This window comes from Oncorhynchus kisutch, linkage group LG7, assembly GCF_002021735.2.
Source record: "Oncorhynchus kisutch isolate 150728-3 linkage group LG7, Okis_V2, whole genome shotgun sequence".
NCBI lineage: Eukaryota > Metazoa > Chordata > Actinopteri > Salmoniformes > Salmonidae > Oncorhynchus > Oncorhynchus kisutch.
Genome location: NC_034180.2, coordinates 21,466,780 through 21,486,907, shown reverse-complemented (window position 1 = coordinate 21,486,907; position 20,128 = coordinate 21,466,780). Strand labels below are relative to the sequence as shown.

General features: G+C 44.4%; 2 protein-coding genes across 2 annotated transcripts in view; one reads left to right on the top strand and one right to left on the bottom strand.

The window, feature by feature from the left end:
• Nucleotides 1–11,546, top strand: part of LOC109894809 (protein phosphatase 1 regulatory subunit 37) — a 61,465-nt gene extending 49,919 nt beyond the window's left edge. The window contains exons 8-9 of the mRNA XM_031828241.1: nucleotides 10,354–10,392; nucleotides 11,415–11,546. Coding sequence (XP_031684101.1) covers nucleotides 10,354–10,392; nucleotides 11,415–11,546 — 171 coding nt within the window. The remainder of the gene's footprint in view (nucleotides 1–10,353; nucleotides 10,393–11,414) is intronic.
• Nucleotides 11,547–14,959: 3,413 nt separating this feature from the next.
• ak7b (adenylate kinase 7b) overlaps nucleotides 14,960–20,128 on the bottom strand; it is a 15,356-nt gene continuing 10,187 nt past the window's right edge. Inside the window, exons 12-18 of the mRNA XM_020487701.2 lie at nucleotides 19,799–19,901; nucleotides 19,559–19,687; nucleotides 19,278–19,343; nucleotides 18,825–19,022; nucleotides 18,332–18,552; nucleotides 17,535–17,693; nucleotides 14,960–17,152 (exon numbers count right to left, since the gene is read on the bottom strand). Of these exons, the coding sequence (XP_020343290.1) occupies nucleotides 17,114–17,152; nucleotides 17,535–17,693; nucleotides 18,332–18,552; nucleotides 18,825–19,022; nucleotides 19,278–19,343; nucleotides 19,559–19,687; nucleotides 19,799–19,901 (915 nt within the window). The 3' untranslated portion in view covers nucleotides 14,960–17,113. The remainder of the gene's footprint in view (nucleotides 17,153–17,534; nucleotides 17,694–18,331; nucleotides 18,553–18,824; nucleotides 19,023–19,277; nucleotides 19,344–19,558; nucleotides 19,688–19,798; nucleotides 19,902–20,128) is intronic.

Genomic DNA, 20,128 nt, shown 5'->3' with positions numbered 1-20,128 from the left:
TTCTGTAGCAACATCCTGGAACAAGGTTGAGTAAGTGGGGCTACTGCACCATGTCCTGTCCTCAAACTATCCACCAACATAACTATTAAAGCATTACGCTGCGGATTCTCAGAGTTACACCATAGTTATGTTTTTTTTACGTCAAACTGAAAGCACATAGAGGAGCATTAGAGACGTATGTGATGATGATGCAGAGAGAGAGAGAGAGAGAGAGGGACGGTGAATGGTGGTGCTTCCTCTCCCTGAGTCTTCCTGGGTGTCAGAGACTTAGTGCCCCCCCCCCCCCCACCCCCCTTTCTCACACCTTCTCACCAGTCTCCATACCCTTGGAAGGGTTACGCTCCCACTCCCATGGCACCGGCTCTCACACCTGCGGCGAACTAGCCCTGCCATCCGTCTCCACGACAACCTGCGTCAGGCGGATTACGGCGCCTGCCACGCTTCCGTACAGATGGCGCTTTACCGGCAGCGATGCCGGACGGTGCATAATCTTTGTACACCGCAACAGAAGAGAGAGGGAGAGACTGTGAGGGAGAGACTGAGAGGGAGATACTGAGAGGGGGAGACTGAGAGGGAGAGACTGAGAGACTGTGAGGGAGAGACTGAGAGACTGTGAGGGAGAGACTGAGAGGGAGATACTGAGAGGGAGATACTGAGACTGAGAGGTAGAGAGTGAGACTGAGACTGAGACTGAGAGGGAGCGAGTTGAGAGGGAGCGAGTGAGATCGAGAACTAGAGAGAGGAAGGAATGAAAAAGCAAAGCAAGATGCAGAGAGAGCAAAAGAGAAATAAAGAGAGTGAACTGCTCTCTCTCTCTCTCTACAGTGTGCCCTACACTAGTGCTACTGTCATACCACCTGAAAAATGAACAAAGGCATTTAAACAACAACACTTAATTCCTCTTTTTCTCTCTCCATTTTTAAGCCTTTAATGAAAATGTCACAGTGCAAGAGACCAGCCGAGGCAGGGTGCTCTGTTTTATCTAAGCAGTATGGCTTTTAGAAGAGTCTGTAATCCAACCCCTCTCCTAAAACACAGAGACAAAACTAATGGGAAGGCAATTGGCAAAGTTTACCCTCGGGGAGTCCATTTTTAAAATGTCACGGACAGACGTGAAGCGTTTTAAATAGCCTGGATGCATATTCACCTGTAAAAACACAATAACAGGTACTATGATTTCTGGGCTAATTCATTAAACACCTGTGAAGGCATGTTGTGGATGGAAGGCAAAGGAATCAGTCAGTCGTAGGAGGAGAGCGAGCAAAACAAAAAGAGTTTTGCATCGAGAATAAGTCCTTCCACGCCCACCCAGAGCTTGCTTTAACAGCACTGATATGTAAATGTGAAATAAAAAAATACATCTTGCCGAGATCAATTAAATGAGCTGTGGCTACAGCCTGTGGTGCTTGAGCACGGCCCGAGGTCACAGCGGTGGGCTCTGTGATCATCTGTGTGAATCTAGACCCTCTTGACACACACAAACACGTGCGCACACGCGCACAAACAGACACACACGCGCTCTGTGATAATGTGTTAATCAAGACCTTCCTCAACCTTGTGTCCTCCCCTCCCTAATGACAGGTAGGGGTGTGAGCGCCGCTGTTAGAGGACAGATAAAAACTCACAACGGTGACACATGTAGAGAGGGATACACGCAGGAGCTCACCAGACAGACAGAGAGAAGGGAGGAGGAGGAAGACAGGGAGGAGGACTAAGGTCGCTATAAATTAGGAGAGAGGCTTTTGCTCTAAGTTCTCATCATAACACTCTGGAAACTCTGGTCGAGGTGCTCGTGTGTACGCAAATGTAGATGTATTTGAAATCTATTTACATTCATTCTCTTCTTTTTTATCGCCGTGACTATCTCTCTCTATTTATCCATTCCTCTGCTTCTTTCCAAATAGAAGAATCCTCACCATATAACTATTGCGTCATAACTTCCCCTAATCTGCTGATGTTATAATTATGTAATGCCCAAAAGGAAACCACAACAATCAAATCAAATGTTATTTGTCACATGATTCGTAGACTACAGGTGTAGACGAACAGTGAAATGCTTCCTTACGGGTCCATTTAGAACCATAAATGCTGAAGTTAAACTCAAGTGTGAGAATTAAACCCAACAAATCCTTTTCCTAATTGCTTTAATGAATCGGCTGGCAGTATAATTCACTCTGTTTTTGACCTTATTTGTACTGGGGTGATGCATTGTAAATACTGTATAGTACTTACTGTAACCACATTCGGATCTGCTACTTCAGAAATTCAGGTATTTCACTCAGGTGTTTGAGCCTAGAATATTTTACAATTGGTCCACTGTGTTCTATTGAATGAAAGGCCTAATTAGATGTGAAATACAGATTGTTTAGTGTGCACATCATGCTCGTGTGCAAATTATCACCTGGACAGGTGCCACATATGACATGTTTAACAAGGAAAGTACAAGCTTGTTTTGATAAATGTAGTGGATTTCCAGACATTCAAAGTTCGGGCAGGCAGAGTTGTTTTACATGTAAAACATGTTTAAAACATCCAGCTTCGTATTGTCCTCGTAAAGATGAACATGCAAACACTCCCCCCCCCCCCCCCCCCCCAAGTAGTCTCTCTCTCTCTCTCTCTCTCTCTCTCTCTCTCTCTCTCTTGCTCTCTGTGGTTCTCTTGAGTATCCATTCTGTATACAATAGTGACATCTTCAGTTGAGTTGGGAGAATAGAAAGAGGCAGAGGCGGCAGCCAGTCTACCTGGTATACAGTACTACAGTAGACAGAGATACTGTAGGACAGTAGAACAACACCTCACTCTGTTGATGTAACTGCTCCAGAGAGACCAGGAGAGGAAAAACGAAATGCACTGATAATTATAGCAATTTATGTTAAGAGAAAAAGGGCATTGTGAGATGCTTAAAGTGCATTCATTAACATTTACATATCGACAACATTAGTCGCCTTTGGAGAGAATAAAAGAGCAATTCCACAGCTTTGTCTTCTAATACGCCTAACGCTGAGATGGGGCAGAAGAAGGTAGAACACATCCGGTTTGATGAGTAAACATGGTTAGATGGAGAGGTTTATTTATTTAAATAAAGAGTCCGCTTGGTAGAGAAACTACTGTCTTAACTTCATCAAGCGTTGTGAAAAACACGATAATATTCTAATTACATTGCCTCTGAAATGTTCTGCTGTAAACGTTTGGATTTGATATACTGAAACGTTTCATTTTAACAGTTTATTTTACTGTGTAGAAAATAGTTCTGGTGTAAAGTATCATTATTAAGAATATTTGTTTTAGTTGGAGAGTAAATGTTAAACAGAAGTGTTTATATTGCATTATTTCAGTGTACCCAATACCGCCACATCCTAGGAAAAATGCCACAGAAAAATGCCACAGGAAAAAATATATATATATACCCCTCGAAATGTAAAGCACTTGCTTTGTTGATCCGCTTTAAGAATATTACTTTAAATAAAATACAATACACTACTTGCATATACTTGTAACTGGCATCTGAAATGTTTAGTAATTTACATATATTAGCATATAAAGTAATTGGCACAGATGCCAAGGAAGCAGTGGCAAACAGATTAATTGTCATGCAGCAGTCGCAGTGACATAGTTAAAAATGAGCTCCTTTTAAGAAGCCAATTATCATAGAATTTTCAAAGTAGCCTTTTTTTCATCAGTGATTCTCTTCATAGTCTCATTTTCACCCACACACCCACAAACACATGCCACACACACACATGCATACACAAATGCAAAAATATGCATACTGTAGTATTACCATCGAGCCGTACTTAAATGTATTAATATTGTAAATGCGCAGCCTTCGCTCTCAAGTTTCGCCTTTGAAATGTCGCCTCTCAGCACCCTTGTCGGAGAACACGCGCGTTCGTCTTTGTACGAAGAAAGAGACGAACAAACACTGGATCCACACATGTTTATTATAGTGAGAATACATTATGAGTTTCTGGAGATGGAATGGAGAATGTAAGGCTTCTGAGGTTTCCAGTCATATAAACACTCTGCTTTTAACACACTACAGTACAACTCTTGATCTAAAGACAGGTACTGTAATGTTAGTCGTATTTAGAGTCCATGAGAATTGGGGTATTTTCTACCTCATGACCTGTGCCTGTTTACTAGTATATACAGATGTAGGATCCTAATTTCAGCCAGCTAGCTTCAGCAGGAAAAGAATCCTGCAGGAACAGGAAATTTTAATTATTGTGTGGATTATAATTAATGGACAGTTTTGTAGGGGTTGATACATTTTTTCATTCGGGAAAATCAAGTCTGTCATTACAAAGTGGGAATGACAAACTTTAGTTGCCCTTTTAAACTCATACACTAAACGTTTGCATTTCCTGTAGTGTAAGGGAAATGCAACAAAAGAGTGATCAAATTAAAGATCCGTGTTTTTTTTTAGTAGTAACTCTCTCTGGGCACGTCTGGGTCTCATTGTCAGATGACACCCACACTTCACATTTACAATATATCAACATGATGATAATAAACTGTTCTATCCCATTCCGCTTCCATATTCTAAAGACACATTCCAGAATAGATTTACAGTACATTCCAGAGTGTCTGGGAATGGCCCGCGGGGTCTCTTTCTGCAGCGGACTAAGTTGGGGATTGAACCAGTCCATGTGTAAGGTTTTCCACGTGGGGTTATGGATGGTGGTGTGGTCAGCCTACAGCGGCAGCAGCAGCTCCAGTTCATCCCCTGTAATAGTTGGATGGTGCCTCCATTTATGGGTCTGTCTGAGGGAATGCACAGCTAACAAATGAGTTAGTTTAGTTGCCAAGACCACTGTTCAGGGAGAGGGGCTTAAGCGGCTCCTGTTCTCGCTGCCATTGTGCGCTGGCCATCTTAAATAATATTGAGATTACACCAGGGACAAAAGCCCGCGGAGGATCCTTTTGTGGCGAGGCAGACATGTAAGGAGGGGAACAATACCCATAGTGAAGAATGACACTCTCGTTGTTTGACAATGTAGTGCTGTGATTACAGAGGAACAAAAGTAACAGTTTTTGGCAAATAAAATACATATTTGTGGAGTGTGATGAGGTGGAGGTGGTGTATTTTTGATACACGTTTGCTTTGTATGGTGATGCAGAGGAGCGGTTTGTGTTTCGGCTCCTCTTCACTTATGAGTGTGTGTGTGTTCGACGCTCACAGTGAAGTCACTCAAGGCCCCCAACCTTGCACACACACGTTACCTTAGCTTAAGCTGCACCAGGGGTATGGCCTAGTCATCTCGTCCCCTCTCTTGGCCCCTGTATGCCGTGTGTGTGTGTGTGTGTGCGTGCATGCTTGTGTCTGTATATATATATATATATATATATATATATATATATATATATATATATATGTGTGTGTGTGTGTGTGTGTGTGTGTATTTGGATTCCTTAATGACTTTATAATTCCAGGCCAGCAGGAACCTGCCTTTATGTCTATTAGTTTAGTAGCCTGGCAAACAAAGGGAGTCTGTGCCCGTGGCACCGTGCCAGCAGAAGCTCCAGACGTAAAAAGTACTTGTCCATCTGTGTTGCCTTCCTTCTAAAAGCTCGCTGTGTAGCTCTCTCTCTTTTTCCTCCTCCTCCTCGTCTCCTCTTGTCTCTTTCTTTTTTGGGGTGGATGTGAGATTCTGTCTGCTCCTCCTATCTTCCTCCTTTCCTTTTTTCATCTCTCCTTTTTTTTTTGGTGGGGGTGTGAAATGGTCTCTCGTGCTCTGTGTCGGTTTAAGGAGAGAGGGAAAAAAATCAACCCAACGAGACATCACCATCCCTACCCTGGTGTTCTGCTCGCTCTGTCTGAGGCTATTGATCTCTCCGACGACCAATCGAGTGCAAAAAGAGTGTTTACTGGGATGAGAGAGACAGGATAAGCCCATTCAAGCGGGGGGGGGGGGGGGGGGGGGGGGGTGGATGGCATTGTTGTGTGTAGACACACAATGCTGCTGTGCGGCGGATATGCCTGTATCACAGTGCCAGTATGGAAGTCTATAGTATGGAATGTATGGTTGTTTTCAGAATACCTTCCCTATTGTGTTAATTAAGTACTGTGAATTATTCTGAAAATCGAGTCAAATCAAATGTTATTTGTCACATGCGCTGAATACAACAGGTGTAGATTTGACAGTGAAATGCTAATTTATGAGCTCTTTCCCAACAATGAAGAGTTAGAAAACATGATTTTTAAAAAATAAGAAGAAGGAAAAAAAGGAAATAGCAACACAATAAAAGAACAATTACAAGGCTCAATTACAAGGCTCAATTACAGGGCTCAATTACAAGGCTCAATTACAAGGCTCAATTACAAGGAGTATTTGTATTTTGTACCGGTACCGATTCAATGTGCAGGGGTATGAGGTAGTTGAGGTAATTGAGGTATATACAGTGCATGCAGGTAGGGATAAAAGTGACAAGGCAATCAGGATAGATAATAAACAGAGTAGCTGCATTATATGTGAAGAGTATGAAAGTGTGTCTATGTGTGAGGGTGTGTGTGGCGTCAATATGCATGTGTGAGCGTGTGTGTGTGAGCGTGTGTGTGTTGGAGTGTCAGTTTAGTATGTGTGAGTGTGTGGGTAGAGTCCAGTGAGTGTACTTAAAGCAAGTGCAAGAATGTGGGGTGTGAACAAAAGGGGGGTCAATGCAAATAGTCCTGGTAACCATTTGATTAACTGTTCAGCAGTTTTATGGCTTGGGGGTAGAAGCTGTTCAGGAGCATTTTGTTCCCAGACTTGGCACTCCAGTACCGCTTGCCGTGCGTTAGCAGAGAGAACAGTCTATGACTTGGGTGACTAGAGGGCCTTCAGGGCCTTCCTCTGACACCACCTGGTGTAGAGGTCCTGGATGGCAGGGATCTCAGTCCCAGTGATGTACTGGACCGTACGCACTACCCTCTGTAGCACCTTGCAGACAGATGCCAAGAAGATGCCATACCAAGCGGTGATGCAGCCAGTCAAGATGCTCTCAATGGTGTAGCAGTATAACTTTTTGAGGATCGGAGGGCCCATGCCAAATCCTTTCAGTCTCCTGAGGGGGAATAGGCGTTGTCGTGCCCTCTTCATGACTGTGTTGGTGTGTTTGGACCATGATAGGTCCTTAGTGATGTGGACACTGAGGAACGCTCTCGACTCTGCCCTTCATTTCCTGTAGTCCATGATCAGCTCCTTTGTCATCCTGACGTTGAGGGAGAGGTTGTTGTCCTGGCACCACAATGCCAGGTCTCTGACCTTCTCCATGTAGTCTGTCTCATTGTCGTCGGTGATCAGGCCTACCACCGGTGTGTTGTCGGCAAACTTAATGATGATGTTAGAGTCGTGCTTGGCCACACAGTCGTGGGTGAACAGGGAGTACAGGAGGGGACTAAGCATGCACCCCTGATGGGCCCCCCTGTTAAAGGTCAGCTTGAAACATCCTAGATATTACAGACAGGGTCAGGGAGAGGTTGAAAATGTCTGCAAAAATGTCAGTGAACTTGCCAGTGAACTCACTGGACAGCTCACAGCTGGGTTTTCTTTTGTAATCCGTGATAATTTGCAAGCCCCGCCACATCCGATGAGTGTCAGCGCCGGTGTAGTAGAATTTGATCTTGGTCCTGTATTGACACTTTGCCTGATAGTTCATCAGAGGGCATAGCGTGATTTATTTTATAATCGTCCGGATTAGCGTCCCACTCCTTGAACCCGGCAGCTCTAGCCTTAAGCTCAGTGCGGATGTTGCCTGTAATCCATGGTTTCTGTTTGGGATATGTACGTACGGTCACTGTGGGGATGACGTCGTCAATGCACTCATTAATGAAGCCAGTTACTGATGTGGTAAATTCCTCAATGCCATCGGATGAATCCCGAAGCATATTCCAGTCTTTGCAAAGCAGTCCTGTAGCTTTGCATCCGCTTCACCGGACCACTTTCATGTTGAGTGGGTGACTGGTAGTTCCTGTTTGACTTTTTGCTTGTGAACAGGAATCAGGAGGATAGAGTTTTGGTCAGATTTGCCAAATGGAGGGTGTTGATAATGATGACATATACAGTTGAGATGCTACTGAGTCTACAGACAGTTTGTTGAACATCTCTAGATGGACTACAGACACTTTCTTGTTGAAAGTCAACAGACATACAGTTGGCATGTTACTGATAAGTTACTGGTATGTAAACTGATAAGGGGCGGCAGGTAGCATAGCAAGAAGCCTAAGAGTGTTGGGCCAGTAACCGAAAGGTCGCTGGTTTGAATCCCTTTTCCCTTTGATAGTCTGTGGAGCACCTACAGACGAACTATCGAAAGAAAGTGTTACGCATGTGAACTGCAAGGGTGATAGATAGTCCTGATACTCTGAGGCACCATTTAAGTGTTGGATATGGTTGTATTTACAATCCTCTCACAGCCATGTTCATTTTGCATTGATAACCTTCCCTAACACTTCGTTGCTGCACCCATGTGACATAGTGGTGGAAGACTGACAACCTAGCATGAGAGCTGGTGACCCATTGAAGATGGCATTGCAATTGCATTCAGGATAGGCATACTGTTGCTATCACATTCATTACACATTGTGAATATTATAAAACACGTATAGTGGTGCGATGTGTGAGACCGACATGTGCCACACACACAGCACGTATTGTAAACGGCATTGTGATTGTATTCAGAATTCCAGATTGATGCCCTGTGAATCGACTTCAACAATTACGCCGTTAGGTCTGTTTTCACATGACATACTAATGCAAGAATGTTATGTACTCTAACATAGAAACTATAAACGTTGCCTCCTACAGAAAAGAAGCACAATGTGATCATCTCTGGAGTCTTCTGGAGTCCGGGTGGTCATGTGGTGGTCATGCTGCTCCTTTGTGTAAAACGTTTCATGGTCGTTATACAGCATATGGTCATTATTGCGGTGTGTCAACCTTGTATGTCAGAAGGGAGCTAGGCTACACAGTATACGGCTATATTCCAATTGAACCCACATTCACAATCTTTACAGATGGTCTTTTCCCATGGTCAAAATAACATCTTACAATGGTATTGTAAAACAAATAAAAACGACTATTACTAAGTAGGTAGTCTCCCCTCTTAGGTAGATGCTTCCAGTGTTCAGAATAAGAAGTGTGTGTGTGTGTGTGTGTGTGTGTGTGCGTGTGTGTGTGTGAACCGACAGCAGTTGGTACATGCAGAACGCTGTAGCCTATACTGTCTGTTTACTGTACAATGCGAGATGAACATGCTAGTACTACACACAATGTGCTACCAGAAGAAACGTCCATCCGGCAAGAGGCCTTGCTCCACTCCTCTCTAGTCTGCTACTGCGTTCGGGAGCATGGCGGGCGGACAGCTCCTTGCTCCTCTCCTCCTCATCAGAGCGCTGCATGGCCAGAGCAGATCAGAAACCTTCACTGTATGTTTTACTCTGGGGTTGTTTTGATCTTCTTCAAGACAGAGAGCAGCTTTTTTCACACACACACACACACACACACACACACACACACACACACACACACACACACACACACACACACACACACACACACACACACACACACACACACACACACACACACACACACACACACACTAATTGTCTTTGAACAATGCACTGTTTGAACAGGGTAATGCGGCAAGCTGCATCTCAGCTGGAAAGGATGAATCCACTGTTGTCACCTGATGTTATCAGTGCTGGGATTTCATTAAAAAGGGGGGACGGTGTTGGGGATTGGGGGATGCGCTGTTGTTGGACAGACAGACCGAAGGGCAGGCAGGTCCCAAACTTCAAACAGAGTCAGAAGGAGGAGAGGTGTAGCACCCAGACAGCCTTCAGTGCAGGGGAGGAGTGACACTGAGAGGAGCACAAAGCGAATGAGTAGAGCACCTGCCTGGCTGTCTGGGCGTACCTGTGTGCTGTTAAATCATTAATTAGGGTGTGGGCTGTGCACTCGGCACTCAACACCTCCCCTTCTATCACCGAGCCAGGGATATCCTCACTAGAACGCTCTGTGACTGGCTGTGCATATCTGTGTTTAAGTTTTAAAAAACTGAGCATTGTAAATGTTACTCAAGATAATGCCTAAAACCTGTGTGTGTGTGTGTGTGTGTGTGTGTGTGTGTGTGTGTGTGTGTGTGTGTGTGTGTGTGTGTGTGTGTGTGTGTGTGTGTGTGTGTGTGTGTGTGTGTGTGTGTGTGTGTGTGTGTGTGTGTGTGTGTGTGTGTGTGTGCTCGTGTGTACTGCATATATGACCTCGCCGGCAGTACAGTATGTTGTCACTGGCATCTCTTTCTCCTCCCCCCTCCCTCTCTCTCCCTCCCCCACTTCTCTTGCGCTCTCTCTCGTGCTTTCTCTCTCTCCAGAAGGCAGCGGCTGTGAACTCTGACTCTCTGACTCTGGCAGTGAGAGTCACCAGCCGCTGATTTGCTCTCCTCATCTCCTTCTCCTCTCCTCCTCTCCCTGTCTTTCTCTCTCCTACTCCAGAAGGCTGGAGCAGCGTGCTCTGCATGCCCCCATCTCTCTCACCCTCCTCCCTCTCCCCCGGCAGGCAGCAGTGTTGGCACGGCTTGAAGCGGGGTGTCGGGTTGGGTGCCGGGGGTGTGGGTGGCACAGGGCGGTTGGAGCGGGTAGAGCGGAAGGCTGTGTGGTGCCTGTGCCTCCTCTCCTGGCTGCTGTGCGGCGAGCGTGCCCTCTGTCACTCACGCAGAGACTCCCTGTCCAACTGTCACTTCCTGACAGCCTGATAATCAATCTCTTTATTAACTGCTCTGCTGCAGACCGGCCCGGCCGCGCGGTGGGGAGGAGGAGGAGGAGGGAGAAGGAGACCCATACACTGCTGCCTCTGCTTTACAGTAACACATGGGCATGGACATGGGTTGGGTTGGTGTGGGTTTTGCTCGGGCTGCGGTTGAGTGTGGGTGGGTGGGTAGTCACTGCGGGTTGACAGCGGGTCTACGCAGGGTTCCATCCCCAACGCTGAAAGAATCACACCGGTGCGCTGGAGGGCCTGGTCGTCACGCCGATAATTTATGAGGAGGAAACAGCATCTCTAATGCTGTCCTCCAGCCAGCTCGCTACGCGTCAGATCTCTCTACTCTCTCTCTATCTCTCTCTCTCTTTCTCTCTTTCTTTCTCTCTCGCTCTCTTTCTTTCTATCTCGATCTCGCTCTCTCTCTCTTTCTCTCTCTCTCGATATCTCTCTAAACACAACATGGCAGCAAGAAGCATCTGTGTGTTTGTTCTCCTACTTACTCATGAGTTCCCCTCTATCATATAGAACCCAAAGAAACACAAAGGAATAGATAAATAAATAAGAATAAGACGAGATGGAAAGACAGTGCTGTAGGAGATGAAATATGCATCCTGTGGTCCTCCCTACTGTACTCTACTGTACTCAGTGTCTTTGACTGTTTGTCATTTCCAGGAGGACTTTCTGATGGAGACACAGAAGAGTCTACTGAGAGAGATCAGTGAGCTCTGCACGGGGAACGCTGCACATCACCGCATCGCCGCGGAAACAGAGCTGCCGTGGCCCGACTCCTCTGAGACCCGCTGACAACCCCACAACATGACTGAAAGGGATTCACACACGTGCACGCAGACGCACACTTTCTCTCCCTCACTCTCTGTCACGCACACACACACAGACGTCCTGTCCTAATGTCCATCCCAAACAGTTGACTAGCAGATCTATTCGAATAATAATTCTATGGCAAATAATGCTAACCATAAAACTCAAAATCTGGGTAATAAAGCCGGAGCTCTGCTCCCTAATGAAATGTAGGGGTATGTCCCAAATAGCACCCCTATTCCTTATGTAGTGCACTACTTTTGACCCGGACCAATGGGGCTTTGGTCAAAAGTAGTGCACTAGGTAGCGAATAGGGTGGCATTTTGGATGTAGCCCCAGCCGCCCTGCTGTTCCCAGGCTAATGCTCCTGCCTAGGCTCACACACTTTCCATGAAGCAATATTGCAAGCCCACTCAAAACGTGAATCACCTAGAAATGAAGAGAGCTGTTCTCTCTCTTCTTTGCCTCGTTCCCCCCCCCCCCCCCCCCCTCCTTTAATGTCCCCGGAGTGTGATGCGGACTAAAGCTCTGTTGATACGGAAAGGTGTGTGTGTGTCATGAGTAATGTTCAGGGGAGCACTCTTGTGTCTGGTTGTTACTTATGTTCCACAGCATCATCTGCATGACAGCCACAACTGAACTGAACTCTGCTAACTTACATTCGCACATGGACAGCCTCAGGTATGTCACACAGTTTCAGTGACGACAGTTTGCCTTGTCTTGCTTCTTTTATGAGTTTTCACATAATCAGTTTGTACCCTGGTATTTTTAGGATTCACGTTCAGAAACTTGATGTAGTTCTAAACAGATATGAAAATTTCAATCATTGGTTTGGAGCTTCTGGTAAAACTATTTTAGATGGACTGAGGGAACAAGGGATCAAAATGCTTCACATCAACAGGGAACGGGACTATTTTAATGTTGTTAATTGTTGTTATTGTTAATATGACTTAATTTCTCTATCTAGGATTTTATATACGTAGGATGATGTCATCTCGTTGTTGCTGTGTGTTTGTCACACTTACAGAAAGTGTATATTTGTCACACGGATTTGTTTCTGCAGTAAAAAAGGAATGACAGAATTGCAGCTAAGGAAGGCATTACTTGATTTTGACATACGCATCATAAAATTGAGAGCGTGGGCAAAATGCTTCTCTGCATAACCACTCTGTTAATGTATAGGCTAATACATAGTACTTACGGTACTTACTGGACACCATTTACACTTTGAATCATACAGGGATTGAAGTTTGTAGTGATTCTGATGGATTTGTGCTTTTTGTGGCTATAACAGTTACAAAGCTTTGTGCACTTTTTTGTTAAATACCAAATAAATACCAATACAAAAAAAATATTTTTCCCCTCTGTTTTCTCTCATGTCTATTTGCGTCCCAAATGGCCCCTTGAGGCCCTGGTCAAAAGTAGTGCACTACATAGGGAATAAGGTGCCGTTTGGGACGTAACCTATTTCTCTCCTCTCCTCTAAATCCATGTTTATTAAAGATCTGCTGATTGACAGATGAGGGTAGACAGGTGTATTTAACAGGGGATGATCTCTCCCTCTTTGTCCTTGGGTGTGAATTGGGTTTCACACTGCCTGGATAACCACCCAAACACCCCTGCCGGCCAGTCCCTTCCCCTGGTGGCCTCTCACACCCCCTCCTTCCTTTCAGCTCGGGCAGGGGTGTGTCTGTGACTGTGTGTTTGTGTAGAGGGGGTGATGTGGTAGAGTTAGAAGCAGATTGGCAGAGCAGCATGGAGCACCCCTGCCCCCCTTAGTTCACTGTGCCCAAACCCACACACTCCACCTGATGTTTTAACAAAGGCCTCCATCTCCACCATCGGCAGCACCCACCACAACCATGGCCATGGCTCCCTCCCAACCTCCAAGCCCCAGCCAGCCCCTACCTGAGCCAGGTCAGCCACAGCCAGGTCCAACCCTAGCTCCAAGCCTCTAGCCAGGCCCCATCCCAGCGGAGCCTCCACAATCCTGGAATCAACTAGGTATGAAACCTGATGGCAGCGAGACGACGGAGAGACAGAAGCAGATGCACTGACAGTGGGAGTAGGGCTGGGTCCTCTACGGCTGCTGCACATGAGTGAAACACCTACACCCTTTATCACATTTGGGAAAAGCAGTGAGAAACAGCACAGGGTCAGCACTATTAGCACTTCATTCAACCTATTTGTTTTGTTTAATCTCACACATATGAAAACAGGGAAAGAAATGAATAATTAACTGCTTGTGTAGTTGAGCTTAGAAGTGCTGAACACATTTTTTTACGAAAGCAACTTTTAGTTTGGGATTAAACATTGTTACCGTAACAGATGCTGGACACATGTTAATGACCCACTTTACTATCCACTTTTAGACATATCAAAGTAGTAAAGCTGCAGCGCAGGGGAAATCTGCAGCACCGATGGAGAATAGGTCAGAGGGAGTTTGATCATTTCTCCTACACTGACAATTATGGGCAAGCAATTAGACAGGACAGTAGCATACATTACTAATGAGCAATGCTCTAACGAAGACCACCTCAACTCTCCCATCCATCACGGAGAAATAGCACTGACTTTCCAATAGGAATGAGAGCAACACACAGAAACACACACACAGAGCTCAACAGAGCCTGCTGTTGCAGCGTGGCTCTTGGAGGTGTTCCCCTAGTTTGATGAATTTCCATCCCTGCTGTAAATGTGGCTGCTTCTCCTTCTCTCCTCTTCCCCCCTGTCAACACAATCCCTCTGTCGATCCGTTGTGAGGCCGGGAAGCGGTGGGGGCCGTTCCGCCCCTTGCGGTGTCCTCTAGGCGCTCACTGGGCCACCTCTTTCCCCGCCCCGCCTTAACGCACCCCCTCCCTCTGTCAGCGCCTGTCATCTACTTCCGAAAGCTGGCATGGCCCAGCCGGAAGAGGGAGAGTGATTGTCCCGTCGCCCCACCACTTTCCCTCTCTTTTTCCTCCTCCTCCTCCAAATAATTTCCTTGGTACTTATCAGTGGCATATTAATGAATCTGCCTTGCCATTACAATAGGCAGAAACTAACTTCAGAGTGAGAAAGAAGGAGGAAGCTTTCACTCTGGGCTTGCTATGCTGTCCTCACACACTAATGAGAGAGAGCAGCTTCTTGGCTTTGTCAGAGGAGGATGTTTGGAGCAGAAGAGCAGTGCCTCTGCTGTGTGTGTGTGTGTGTTGATCATGTAAGGTGAGAGTTTTCACACTTGGGATATAAATGTAAGCTACTGAGGATATTTCAAAGTCAAGCATGTTTTCACAGGGAAGGGGTGTGTGTGTGTAGGAAATTCTGGAAATGTTCAGGTGCCACTTATTTAGAGGGTGGCTCATTTATACTCATCTAAAGGACAAAGCACTCAAAATAACTTGAGACGGACACAAATACAAAGCTGAGAATAAGAACAATTAATTAATATAGTTGTGTTTTTGTAATATTTAGCAATTCAATTGTCTTTGCAGATTTCCCCATAAAGCAAAGCAAAACAATATTGTCTGTAAGCTTGAAGCTGTCCTCTAGAAATATGTTGACAAATGATTATAAAGGTAGGTGACGTCTCTCACAGACTTCGCCTGCCTAGCACCCCCTTTAATCAATGAAAGCATTTTCCAGACCTCCCGACAGTGAGTGGAGCAGACAATAAATATTGGCAGAAAAGAAAAATGTGTCGTCCTCCCGACTCAAGGGGCACATAATGATATTCACAAGGAGACCACCCGCAGAGACGGAAGGCAAACTGTTCCTAAGCAACAAAACACATTTTCTTTCTGAACGCCAATGAGGCAAGGTTTTCTGGGGGAAAATTTCCCCACCAAGTTAAGGCCTCGGCTCATGGTGTGTGTGTGTGTGTGTGTGTGAAAGAGACATTCCTCCATGGCTTAAGCTGCTTTAAGGAACAGTGACCAGCATCACACAGTGGATTCTGTCCACCTGCAGCATATTGACCCTGTGATATAGTAAGCTATAACTGCTTAAATTGGGTAATGTGCTGTAATGTGCTGAATTTCTTTATGGTATAGATGAATGTATCTATTTATGATTAAACATGTACATATATACAAATAAAATACAATGTCTAGTGTATAATTGTTGTTATTGGTAAAGCCAAAAAACGACATTATCACAATTAGCCCATAGCTGAGGCAAGGCTGCCACCTAGTGTTATAATGCTGCCATTCAAAAGCAGTAGAGACTGACCCCTGTTGGATGATATTGGACATGACACCAGTCTCTATTACAAAGGATGCATCTCATATAGTCTTTTGTGGCTTCCTCTTCTCTCCTAGTCTCCTCTCCAACAATTGCATGGATCAGAAAAGCTGAAAAGCAATATGCAATGTGGAGGTGGATGTCAACCACTATTTTCCCCTGTGAAGGTATCAGTTCAGATGACGAAAGGGAGACTAGAAGAAGGTAATGTAGCCTAACTGTCAAGAATCTGTATTACTTTCCCCCCGAATAAAACAATTTCAACAACAAAGACAAGTACATCGTATTTAGTTTGAGGGGAAAATTCTGTAAAAGTCAAAGTAAAATGCATATTTTTACCTCGAATCTGTGGTTTGATTTACGCCTACATATCAAAATGGAAAATATAGAAACACAGCTTGAAATTGTGTTGTGTTGTTGTGGCTCACGGTACAATGTTCTCAAACAAAGTGATTTCCCAGTGTGGTGATTAAGCATGTACAATGAAATAATTTGGTGTTCCAGTACAGCTAATTATGTACACTTAGAGCTGCGAGTGGAAACATGAGAGAGTGACGCAATTAGCTGCCATTTTTAACATTTATCCTTTGAAATCACAAGCCAAATCAAAGTCATTATGACCCGACTGGGTCTACTTTTAAGTTACCAAGCGCACCCAAGTTCATTACGCAAATTAACATGTTAATTAGCTGTTGGCTTCAGTCAGGCTTTTTTTTCTCCAGTTTTCAGGGCTTTTAAGTAATGGTCTGTGTGTCAATAAAACAGGGCAGGGAATGACATAATTTACTAATCGAGTTTATCAAAGTCACAGCATGAAATGGGGGGAGGGCCACCTAAAATGTTATGGCTGAAATATGTCTGCGACCAAACTCAAGAAGAGTTTTTATTTTGATTATATTTAAGGGGGGGATTCTTATACATTTACCGTATATTGTAGCGGTTTTATATTATTTCCCCAATAACGTGATTACAACACAATTGTAAAAGATGCAATGAAGCCATGATGTTCAACTCCTAACATTTCAACTTAGGGAGTTTACATCAAAAGTAACATTTCAGTTCACACGTTTAAAGTGTCTAAATATGACTTTTGATGTAAACTCATGGCTTCATTGCATTTTTTGTTGTAATCACATTATTGGGGAAATAATATAAAACTGCTACAATATACGGTAAATGTATAAGAATCCCCCCCTTAAATATCATCAAAATAAAAACTCTTCTTGTGAGAAAAGGCTTTTACTAAATCACTTTTAAATATGATGTGAGTACAATTCTGCATTGTAGATGGTACTGTTATGAGGTTATAAATCCTAAAGACAAGTCCCATTTCACTCCACTTGGGGGTTGCTCTTGAAGAGATATTCTGCCTGAAATACAAAAACACAGAATACAACATTTTAATATGTTTTACAAAGTCCCATTTCATAACAAATATATGTAGTCGCTGTCGGATTAAAACCTTGTAACTATTTTTGAAAACCTCAACTAATATAGCATAGCTTGATATGGAAGAAATGGCCATATTCCAAAACATCACTTTGATGTGAGGATGTCTTGGAAACTCTTTACATATTATGTATGAGGATTTGTTCAACAAATAATGCTGTGTATGTGGTTGTTTTCACTACTAAACGCAGTTTAATGCACTACCTAGTTTAATGCACTAACTGTAATTCACTCTGGATAAGACTATCTGCTAAATTACTGAAATATATCTTCTTTAAAAAAAAATCTGTAATGTGGACTCACCAGGAAATCAACAGGGTCCTGAGGCCTGGTCTTGCAGCACTCGATGAGGCCCTGGGTGAGAGTGGGCATGACGTTCTTCATCAGATAGTTTCTCAGGGGAACAGCCTGGACCTCCAGGAGATCATGCTCCTGCTTCTTCACCTCCTCCAGACACTTACTCTGGGACACATACAGAAACATTAAAGTGCAACTCCACCACTTTGTTACTATCGCCAGCACAATGCCAGTGTCAACATATGTGGAAACGGCTTATTTCTACGTTTTGTAGAAACAAATATGAAGCTAAAAAGTGCTACCCGATGACATCATCAAAAGTTGCAACATTTTAAAAACAGTGATTTTCAAACACTATGAGATTCATGGTGATATGGGGAGCAAGAAAAGACCCTCCCTTGGACGGAAACGTGTTGCAGGTTTTAAAAATCCCAGCTGATTTGATGTCATAGAAAAGCATTTTTTTTAAGACCTTTCTTTTTAATGTTTTGAACCACAGATCATAGAAACATGCTGTTTTTACAAATGTAGACACTGGTTTGGTGCTGGAGATGATGAATGTGAGGTTGAAAAGTGGCAGAATTGTCCATTAACATACAGTAAGAGGACTGCTACTAAAAACACCATCACAGAGGCTGTATTGAGTTTTAAAAAACATGGCAATTATGAGAGATGTTCCCATAGGTGTGTTGAGAATTTGTTTTTGTACCTACCCCTCATTCACTTCCTTCAAGAAAGCTACAGGTAAGAGGAAGAGAGTGGGTAAGTTCTAATCTCCCTTATACCCCGCCTCTTAAACTCACCCACTCCTCCCAGCGGGCTGCCCTCTGCTGGGCCTCCTCTGTCTCCCGCCTCTCTGTGTCAGCCCTCTTCTGGGCCTCCGTTCTCAGCCGGCGGTCTGCGCTCCTCCTCTCCTCCTCCTCCAGCTCCTGGCTGGTGGGGCCGTAGTTCTTAGGCTTGCCCACTGACTTGATGATCCTCTCTGTCACCACCAGGTACTCCTGGTCGTCACTGCTGGTGATCTCTGACACCGAAATAACACAAAATGACTAGTTTAGATACACTTGAGTAGGTAGTAGTCAGTAAAATCACACTGTACTGTACCTGAATTCATAGATGAATAGTATAATATAATTAAATAGAAAAGTACTTTATAGCCCCAACAGAAATGGACAATATGGAAATCTACTTATGACATAGTGGTATGCGTGGTACTAGTACAAGTGGTATGCCAGTGGTTCATTTCTATGGGTACACCGCCAAACTGTTCAAAAAGTTAGTTCCCTCAGTATTTACCAATGTGCTCCGGGTGAATATCTAGCTCTTCAAAGTAGTTGAGGACGGTCTCGTCCTCCACGTTGCTCTCCCGGAACCTGGCAAGGCGGCGCAGGAACTGCTCCTGGGAATAGGACGTTCCCTCCACCAGGCTCTCCGGGAGGTTCAGGACACGGTTCTTCAGGAATGCATCGGAGGAGTCCAGGGAGAACACAAACTCTAGGACCGAGAGTACACAACATAATAAAACCACTTTAATCTCCAATGGGGAGACGCAATCTCTAACGCAATATTTTGGTTCTGGGGTTTTCCGAGATGAGAAAAGCACTGAAGATAAAGTGTTCTGAAAGATCTCAAAAGACAGGGTCAGCTCTGTAACTACTATGAAATAATGATGACCACTGTGTCTAGGACTACTTGGCTTGGTATTCACGTTCATCGTGCAAACATATGTGTTTTCCAGCTTGGACAGACCTGGAATTATCTTCTTGTTGAATGGAGGGATCTTTGACCTCATATCCTCTGGCTCATCATCATCAGCTAAACAAAAAATACAGATTTTGGTAAGTGAGCTGAAACTATAAATATGTGTCCCAAATATCACCCTATTCCCTATATAGTGCACTACTTTTGACTAGGGCCCATAGGGAATGCGTTTCTTGGTCAAAAGTAGTGCACTATATAGGGAATAAGGTGCTATTGGGCCACCGCCATTGTAACATACTTCCAGTAGTGAGGATACATCTCTGTCTCACCATAGAACAGGTCCTTGGCCTGTTCATATGTCTTGGGAAAGCTGTCCAGGACAAAACCCTGGTTCCTGCACAGCTTTGACTTCAGCTTGTCTCTCATGATCCTGATCACATACTGGTCATCCAGTCGACCTTGGAGAATAGAACAGGATAGAACAGACAGAGAAAGCATGTATTGCACTGACTATATCATCTTGTTTTAGAAAAGGAATATGGTCAACAACAAATTGCATCATTGTGTACCTCCATTTTGATCCATGTTCTCCTTCAAAGTCTCCAGGAGTTCTGATGAGGTGGCAGAATCCTCTGCCTCAGTCTCTCCGTCCTCCATCCTAACGATAGACTCCTGGAATGAAGGAGAGTTAGCCTCTGCAGCATGGATCTCATTTAAAAGACACACATTGGTATGGTGCACCTGGATCGTTAGGCTGCCTACCAAATGGCACCTTATTCCCTTTTTAGTGCACTATTTTTGACCAGAGGCCTATGGGCTCTGGCCCAAAGTAGTACACACCATAGGGAACAGAGTACCATTTGGGATATAGCCCTGGTTTGTTAGTCTGTCTGCTGGAT